General features: G+C 55.2%; 1 protein-coding gene across 1 annotated transcript; it reads right to left on the bottom strand.

The window, feature by feature from the left end:
* Window positions 1-452: 452 nt before the first annotated feature.
* Window positions 453-6,047, bottom strand: Irx1 (iroquois homeobox 1). Its single transcript, XM_052742794.1, has 4 exons — window positions 5,551-6,047; window positions 1,483-2,518; window positions 1,133-1,205; window positions 453-894 (listed from the first exon to the last, which is right to left on the bottom strand). The coding sequence occupies exons 1-4, from the start codon at window positions 5,824-5,826 to the stop codon at window positions 837-839; spliced, it is 1,443 nt and encodes a 480-aa protein (XP_052598754.1). The 5' UTR covers window positions 5,827-6,047; the 3' UTR covers window positions 453-836.
* Between the last annotated feature and the right edge of the window lie 2,711 nt (window positions 6,048-8,758).

The raw sequence follows: 8,758 nt of genomic DNA, 5'->3' as shown, positions 1-8,758 counted from the left end.
CCAAAACGCACTGCTCACACTACCAGTGAGTAATTGATTTCGAGCCCGAAGTTCCCCTTTGGGAGTATGATTGGAAATTCTCTTCATTTTCCCCCATTTTGATCCACTTTAAAACATCGTTTTTGTAAACTGCCTAAAATTGAACCCATTTACGTTCTGAGAAAGGCTGCTCCAGATAAATGCTTGTCTAAGCGTGGCAAAGAATTAAACTGCCAACAAGAAATTGGCCTAGGAGCAAAATGAACAAATTCAACCACCCCCACCACGGAAAGACTATGCCCGACACAGTGGTTTGTTGAGTGGAAACACTGTTCCAAGGCCCTACTCCCAAAGGAGCCTCTTTGGCTTAACCATGGGCCCCTGGACTCTGCCCAGGATTTCAAGATCGCATACACCCTTGCCTCCCCCCAGAACGCATGAACACAGGGACAAACAGCTGCCGCAGCGTGGACATCGTTTCATTTAGTTTATTAGACAAAAATATATGATTTAAACAAGTTCGCTGACGCGCTATTTACAATCTGAAATCACGCTATATACAGAAAGGGAGAAAAAAAAGAAACAAAGAAAAGAAGACACAAACACGGGGACGGGGTCGGGGAGATTTACCGAATCGGATAATCAACCCCAGCGGCAGGCAGTGCCTGCCCACCCCCCAAACGCTTAGGCGGGATGAGCCCCTTTTTGCAAAGAGCGATGCGTGAGAATCACTGATGCCGCCGTCACGTTTGTCCTTTACATAAGTCTCAAATATTTGTCTTAATTCCTCCCTCGTCTCCTCCCTCCCCAACCCCTCCCCCCTCCCCTCCCCCGCAAAAGTAAAAGACGACCCTTAATCAGGCAGACGGGAGGGCTGCGAGGATCCGAGGCGTTCCCTCCTGCGGTGCCAGCGAGCTGCACGAGAAACACAGCAAGAAGACACCAGCCATGAGTAGACAGATCAAGCGCCACCGCGCCCCGGCTTCTTCAGGCAGAGCGGGGGCTGGAGCTAGACCGCAGCCCATCAGGCTCCCCGCTCCTGAGAACTGGAGCAGGCTAGACGGGTAGTGCTACCCAATTATGAGTGCACGACCCTCACTGCCACCCAGCGTTGCTCCGCCCCGCCCCAGGACAAAAGCAAAAAAGCACTCACTTGTCGCGTACGGGCTGGAAGGACGACTTTAACTGCTGTGGGGGCGAATCCGACCTGGCGACTAAGTCTCTCTCTGCGAGGAAACAGAAGATGCACAGGGTTAGGAGAAGGGTATAGGTAGTGGGGTGAGCCGGTTGGAAGGGTCTCTATGGCCAGATTCCTCGCTAAAGCTCATTTCCTGCAACCAATGTCTGCCCCTACCCCTCCCTGGTACAAGCCCTCCGGTGCAGCTCAGCACCTCAGAGAGACCTAGGCCTAGCTCCTTGCATTAAACCACCCCTACCCACCACCACTGACACTCGTGTCTAGGTCTCTTGTCTCAAGTGGATGTAACCTTTTTTGCTGGGTACCTGGAAGTGCAGGACTGCTTCGCGCGGAGGCCTTGTCACCGTGGAGCACCCCGGTGGCAACCTGGACAGGCGGCTGTGGAGGTGGTGGTGCAGGCAGGTGTGGGCCGTGGGGTGCGGCATGCGGCGCGCCAACGCCCAGGAAAGAGCGCATGTTCAGCAGCGAGCCCTGTGCGAGGAACGCGCCGTTGGTCCAGTTGGAAAACTTGCCTATGTGGCAGGTGTACAGTCCGTGGCTGGGCAGAAAAGCCGGGTGTTGCAGGGGCGCGCCGCTGGGAGGCCCGTGCGCGCTGGGGTGGCTGGAGGGTGGCGGTGGAGACGCCTTAGGCACGCCGTCGGGGCTAGTGGCTGTCTCAGCCAGCGACCAGATCTTGGGCTTGCTGTTCGGCGCGCCCTGCAGGCCGACCGCCGTGGCGCCAGGACTCAGCAGGCGCGTGCTGCCGGGCTCTGAAACCTCCTTAGCCAGGCCCAAGGGCGAATCCTGGGACTTGAGTGCCTCGGCGGCCGACAGCGGCGAGCCCTGGTCCCGAGCTAGGGCGGGAGGCGCTGCGCGCGCCCTAGGAACTTCAGCCTTGTCCTCCTCGTCTTCGTTGCTCTGGTCACCATCACGCTCGTCGATCTGGTCGATGTCAATGCTCTCCAGGTCGATCTCCTCGTCGTCCTCGGCCTTCTCCGGGTCGCCCTCCGTGTCGCTGCCAAAGAGGGCGCCGTCTTCCTGGTCCTTGCTGCGTGCCCCCCATGTCACCTTGTTCTCCTTCTTGAGGCGCCGGCGCGCGTTGGCGAACCAGGTGGAGACCTGCGTGAGGGTCATCTTGGTGATGATGGCCAGCATGATCTTCTCGCCCTTGGTGGGGTACGGGTTCTTGCGGTGCTCGTTGAGCCAGGCTTTCAGCGTGCTGGTGCTCTCGCGCGTGGCGTTCTTGGGCCGCCCGGGATCTCCGTATTGGAACTGGCCATAGGGATAATAAGCAGGCGTCGTGTGGGCTGCGAAGGTGGCTGGGTGCACCCCTGGGTTGTCCTTGAGTTCATACTGAGAGCCCTGAAGCAACCGCAGAGCAAGAGAGAAGAGAGAGAGAAAGGAAATAGAGGGAGAAAAGAGAGAGAAGGAGAGATGAGTTCCAGCTGCTAGGAAAAGAAGATCTAGGCTCCTGTGGACCCTGGAGGCCTCTGATTCACCTGATTCACCGGCCTCAGAAAAGGAACACACACACACACACACACACACACACACACACACACACACACACACACACACCACTGTTTTTGGAGAACCAAGGCGGCTGGAGGGCTGGAGCTGTGGGCGCTGGATCTCCACTAAACAGTTTTTTTTCCCTGTGGTTAACTCTAGAAAAACTTTTAGAATTCCTGGATTTTTAGAAGATAGCATGATCCCTCCCCGCCCCCACCCTGATCTTCCCAGGACCCTGGTTCCCCAACACCAACCCTTCACAAAATTCAGATTTCCAAGTTCAGCTTACAGAAGCTGGAGAGGGAACCTTTTATGTAGACTGATGAAACAGTTTCTCCAAAGTGAAGCACCCAAAACTCAAGGCCCCTCCTTCCTACCCTGAAGGACTCAATCACAATAAACCACCCAGGGTATTTTTTTTTTCAGTCTAAATTCCCTACTAATTTAAAATAGAATCAGAGTCCTCCTTTGGCCTCCCAAATTAATCTGCATATAATGGTTCACTCACACTTAGAGGTCTGTAGTGGTGACAGGTAATTTAAAATTTTAATCCTGGCCATCCTTGGCAACAATGACAAAAAGCATTTTTTTTTCAATACAAAAGGAGAGCTTATCCTGTAAAATATTAACGCCAGGCCCTGCAGCCACAGGCAGCACCAGCTCAGGGGAACCGGTTCAGTTTCCTGGGCCTCTTCGGACTACTTTATCTATCGCTTAAGTTTGACTTTGATCTGCGGCGGAGCAAACACAAACTGTTTGCAGGCATTTAGAGGCCATGATTTATTTGCAATCAATATTCTTTTTATCATCAGTAGTAAAACACAGCAAGTCAAATTATCCCATCAGGTTTTTTGGTAAATAACATTTTATCTTTCTAACAGCCTCATTAGGCCTCATTATTACCATAAATTGCCCAGACAGACGCTCACTCACAATTTTATCTTTTGGGTTCCAAATACCGGATCATAAAAGATTGGAAAGCTAGGCCTCCACTGAGGCTTTGGATTTAAGCTTACTTTCCAAGAACCTGGTAGGAGACCTGGAGGTAACACAAACACCTTAAGGAACAAATTTTATTGTCCCTTTAGTTTAAAGAGAAAACAAAACTAAACAACAATATTCTCCTGTGGACCTTCCCTGCTTCACCACAAGGGAGTAGATTCTCCTTCCCCCACAAGCACATAGGCAGCATTCCCAAATGGCTCACATCTGTATTCAAAATTTCTGTTAAACACCACACACACACACACACACACACACACACACACACACACACACACACACTCACACGCGCTCTCCCACACACACCAAAAACAAAAACACAAAAAACAACAACAAAACCCTTCATCTTCCGTTTTTAAAATAAAGATCCAGTCGCCAAGTTAGCAAAGGAGAAGTCGGAGAGCTAAGAAAGTTATAAAAAGCATATTTCTTTGACTAATTTGTTTAGTGGTCGAGGCCGCTCGGAAAAGGCTTCTGTGGCCCAAATTCGTTGGGGCTTTGTCGTTGTAAAACAGACTTCTTGCTTTTCAAAAGTATTTTAGTTGTAATCGTAAAGGAGAAATTTTGGCCTCGTCTCTACTGGGAATTCTTTTTGAAAGGGCACCTTGTAAATCTCTCATCGCTCCCGGGGCATCTAGGCTGTCCGAACAAAATGGGGTCTGATCTTCCTGGTTGGGAGCATCAGAAAGGCGGCTGGCCTGACCACTGAGAATCAAACAGGCTTTCTTTCTAAACTACAAGAAAAGTTGCGGGAAAACGCGCCGGCCGCTTTGCTCCTGCACAGTTAGAGGCCAGCCTTCTAGGGAATCTGGTCTGGTCTGTTTATCCGGAGAGGAGATAATAATTCGAGGTTCATGGAAATTGCGCTATCCAGAAGATAGCAGGGCCGTGGGGGCCGCCTCCCGCGCCCACCTCGCAGTTTACCAGCGGCCTCAAGTTTAAGCACTCCGACCTTTCAGTCAGAGCAAGGAAAATTGATCGTTTGTAAGGACAGACGGGCCCATGCTCCTGCGGAGAATTAAATTTACACCCCCTCCCCCATCTGACACCTACTGGGACCGGAGATTGGAGGGCACCATTTATTTTTTAAGCCATGGGACACTGCTCCTTTAATTCTACCTTATGTAACACGGGTAGAGAAGGGCTTTCCTTTCGGTTCAAATCAAACGAAAACTTTGGCAACTTACGAAAGTAAAGGCAAACACCGTTTCGGAAGCCAGAATTTATGTCAACTTAGTATTTCTTAATCTCCGGTCCCTATGATTTCCTACACACGCCATTAAGAGACGTCTGCTCTGCCGATGTCTATTGTTTGTTGGGATGTTTTTGACCGACTCCACTAGGTTTAACCGCTTCCTTTTGGCAAAGTCGAGGGCAACTGTCTCTGCTCTGCCAAAGAGGGAGAAGCAAAGTCTTCTGGGCCCAATGGAAAGCTCAAGCATCGCCCAGGCGAATCCCGCCGCCTGGCCAGGGCACTGTTGGTAAAGCGGCCCTGGCTGCTGCGGGAGGCCGGCCGGCCTGCCCAGTCGCCCCGGCCGCGCCAGGCGAATTTGCCCCGGACCTCCAGTGCCTGCTGCCTTCTCCGGCCTGCTCCTGAGGCTTCTCTCTACTAGCGCGCGACCCTTTTCCAGGCTCCGGTCTTGAGCCTCCCAAGAGCGCGGGGGTCACTGCTTGGGCCTCTGGGCACTCCCGAGTCCCAAGGGGGACGAGGCCTCAACCGCCGGATCCCCTCCGCTGGACCCTTCCCGCTCCTTTCCCAGACACTGCCTGCGGGTCCTCGGTTTCCCCGCTGGGCCAGCCGCTCCCGCTGTCGCCGAGCGCGGTGATCTCCCGCCAGCGCGGGCGGGCCGGGAGGGCGCGCGGGAGGCGGGAGCACTCACCATCTGCGAGAAGAGGCTGAGGTCCGCGGCATAGGGCAGGAAGGCGCTGTAGTTGGGTGCGCCCGCGTACGGTCCCGCCGCGGCGTACATGCCCAGCACCGAGGTAACTGCGGCCGCTCCCGCGCCTGCTCCCAGCTCCGCAGTCCCCGGCCGGCCCGACGAGGCGGCGGCCGCAGCAGCCGCGGCTGCAGCCAGCACCCCGGGGCGCTCTCCGCCGTAGGCGCCTGGGCCCGTGGCGCTTAGGTACTGCGGGTAGCCCAGCTGCGGGAAGGACATGTCCGCGGGATCGGCGGTGACGGAGGGCAACACTAACAGCCCGGACAGCGAGACCGGGACGGGATCGGAAGGGATGCGGCGCGGAGGGGATGAGGGCTGAGGGCCGGGCGCGCTCGGGCCGGCCCGCGGGGCGGGGGCCGGTTGCTGTTCCTGGGCCCTGTGCTGGCTGGCGGCGCCCGGCTCCCGGCTGCGCCCGGATCCGAGATCGCGCGCCGACTGCGGCGGCCGCCCTCCGCTCGGCGGCGGGGCTCTCAGACACAATTTGAAGTTGATGCTTTGATTGGCATCCCCTTGAGCACAGGCCCCGCCCCTGGCTCCCCTCCCGCCCCCTCCCTGCCTCCAGCCCGCCCTCTCTGGCCGCTCCCGCCCCTCACGGCGAGCACGTGGTGCCCTGCGCCCGCCGGGCCACCTCCTCCTCCGGTGGGCGCGCGCGGCCGGGCTGCTGGTGTGGGTCCGGAGGCCGCAGCCTCCTTCCTAACCAGCCCCCGCGGCTTTTGACAACCTGTCGACATCGGTTTACAGCTGTCTGATACCCGGTTTTGCATTTGAGATCTGTCCCCCCCCACCCCCTTTTAACAAAAGCAACTCTGGGGTTGCGTTTCTGCAGCTGGGGCGGCAGGGAAAGAGGCCTGAGGCCAGGGGACAGTCTATGGCGAGCGGCCTCTCTTCTGGGGCTGGCTCTGCCGCACCTCCGTGGGATATATTTGGTTGAAGTGCTTGGATGAATCAAGGCGTGGCGTGACACCTCGGATGCAGGGTGGGTCGGTCGTCCCCCTGGCCCCACTTCCTATCAACAGATCCTCTGGAAATGGCTGGCCTCCTTGCACTTGGAGAAGCGGGATGTGTGTGGCCGCGGCTCTGTAGGTTTCTCCAAACATAAAAACTTCGAAAAAATGGGCAAGTTAGCTGAGAAGTCGCTGCGGCCGGAGGGATCCTAGAGGGAGTGGAGGGGGGGAGGACAGACCTTCCCAAGGTAAAAGGACTGGCGAATCTTGCCTGCAGCCATCTAATACCCTCTCCCGGCTTCGGCTTCGGAGAAGCCTGCATGGCCTCGCGTTTGTCCACTAGGTGTGCAGACGCGGAGAGTAAACTTGTGTGGAGCTCAGGTACCTGAGGAGGCGCTGCGACCAGCCATCGGACAGGACGTCTACAGGGAGCCTGGCCTTAATTTCCCCTCCCCTTTCGCCCTTGTCCCCCTCTCCCCCGCCCCCCCCGCCCCCCCCCCCACCCCCCCACCCCCGCTCTGCTGCCCAGCTCCTATCTCAGACGCTGGAAGAATAAGAATTAGATCAATTTGGAAGCTCTAGCAGCCATTATGGGCTGCCTGGGGCCTGGCCACTAGGTTCTAGAGGCAGACTTTGAAGGCACCCTCCTCTCTCAGGCGTTAGGCATGATGGTTAAGAGCGGGATGCTTCTGCGCTGGGTTTCTTAGATTAGTCTTGAAAGTGCTGAACCAAAATGTCCAGATACCTGCCTTCACTCCTAGGGCCACTTTGGATGTCACTGTCTATGAGATGGCACAGGCCTGAGTGTGTCACATCATCCTGGGGGAGCTTCAACTGCAGACTCTGGTGTCAGCCTTAGGCTTCAGGGGCAAGCCTGACCATGAGCCCGCATACTGTGCTGCGGCTGTCCAGGGCCATCAGGATCCTGGACACCAGCTAAAGCCCACCTTCTTGCCTAGACACCCAAACTCCTGCAACACCAGGAAGGCCTCACTAGCAGGTCTTGAGAAGAGACACTGAGCCTTGCCTTTAATTAGCCATGATACAGCTGGTAAAAGTAGTTACAAATTACCAGCTGGGAAATTGGGCTTCCTTCTCTGCTCTGGTTTAGTCTTCTCTCATGTTCAGGGTGCTTCCTCCATCTGTCCCTGCCTACTTCACGCCACCACCCCAGAAACCCAGACTGGAGGGTACCGTGAGGGAACAACCAGGGCTCAAGCTTGCAAAGCTCCTGACTGACTTCTTCCTGGTTCCCAGCCCATCAGTCACCTTCTAACCAGAAACTTGGAGTCCTGTCTGTCTCTTCCACATACTCCACACAAACACAACACTGCAGGGAAGTTATGGTGTGACAAAAAGGTCTGGCCATTGTTCTGGCTCAGTGAACCCAGAGTGGCATTTCAGATGACAAGTAAATACAGGTAAGATAAGACCTGAGGTGTTACCTCAGAGGATGAGGTAGGAAAGTCAGTCCAAACATATCTTCCTGCCAGTACTGACAGAGGGATCACCAGCTTGCCTTACCACTCCTCACAACTTCCCACCTGACCTGCAGGTCTAGGGCCTCTAGGACTGGGGGCTCAGGAAGGAGCTGGGGGTAATTTGTCCCCCTCCACCCCACCCCTGTGGCACAGCAGTGGTGCTTATCTGTGCTCTATGGAGGTCACCTGCACCACAGACTAGAAATGAGTGGAAACTCAACAAGATAGCACAAGAGGATCCAGCTGAGCACATCTGGTAATTTTCCTTCAGGACTTGGCAGCAACATGGATGTGGACTTGATTCGGGAGGGAGGGAGGGAAGTTGTGGGCAAGTTGACTGCTGTCCATTCTTTGCTGTTGACCAGAGCTGGGGCTACAAGAAAGACACTGTACTTAAAACCAGTTCTGGAAGGTGCTAGCAGAGACTGTGGGCCCTCTTTTCTTTCTCCTTGGCCCCTCTCACCCTGAAACTTGCAACCAGGCATGGGGAAGCAACAGAGAGGTGTAGACAGCAACGGGGGGGGGGGGACACAAGAGTCATAAAATCCCCCAATCTTCCAGCTGGAGGGGGTGTCAAGCAGAAGCTAGAAGCCCCTGTCTTTGATTGCTAAGAAGTCCCTTTCCCAAAAAATTTAACATACAATGGAAAATTAGGGCCAAGTTGATGGCATCTCTTCCATGCTGGAAGAAGGGTTCCAGGTCTAGACATCCTATAGAGGTCTTATT

Source organism: Peromyscus californicus, unplaced genomic scaffold (genome assembly GCF_007827085.1).
Source record: "Peromyscus californicus insignis strain IS unplaced genomic scaffold, ASM782708v3 Scaffold_18__1_contigs__length_77618521, whole genome shotgun sequence".
NCBI lineage: Eukaryota > Metazoa > Chordata > Mammalia > Rodentia > Cricetidae > Peromyscus > Peromyscus californicus.
This window is presented reverse-complemented; position numbering and strand designations above follow the sequence as displayed.

Bases quoted from the DNA above. Each gene is read 5' to 3' on its own strand.
- Irx1 (XM_052742794.1), bottom strand. From the start codon at position 5,826: ATGTCCTTCCCGCAGCTGGGCTACCCGCAGTACCTAAGCGCCACGGGC. The intron at 1,206-1,482 runs GTACCCAGCAAA...GTTTCCTCGCAG, and splicing joins AAGCAGTCCTGCACTTCCAG to AGAGAGACTTAGTCGCCAGG. The intron at 895-1,132 runs GTGAGTGCTTTT...TTTCTCGTGCAG, and splicing joins TTCCAGCCCGTACGCGACAA to CTCGCTGGCACCGCAGGAGG.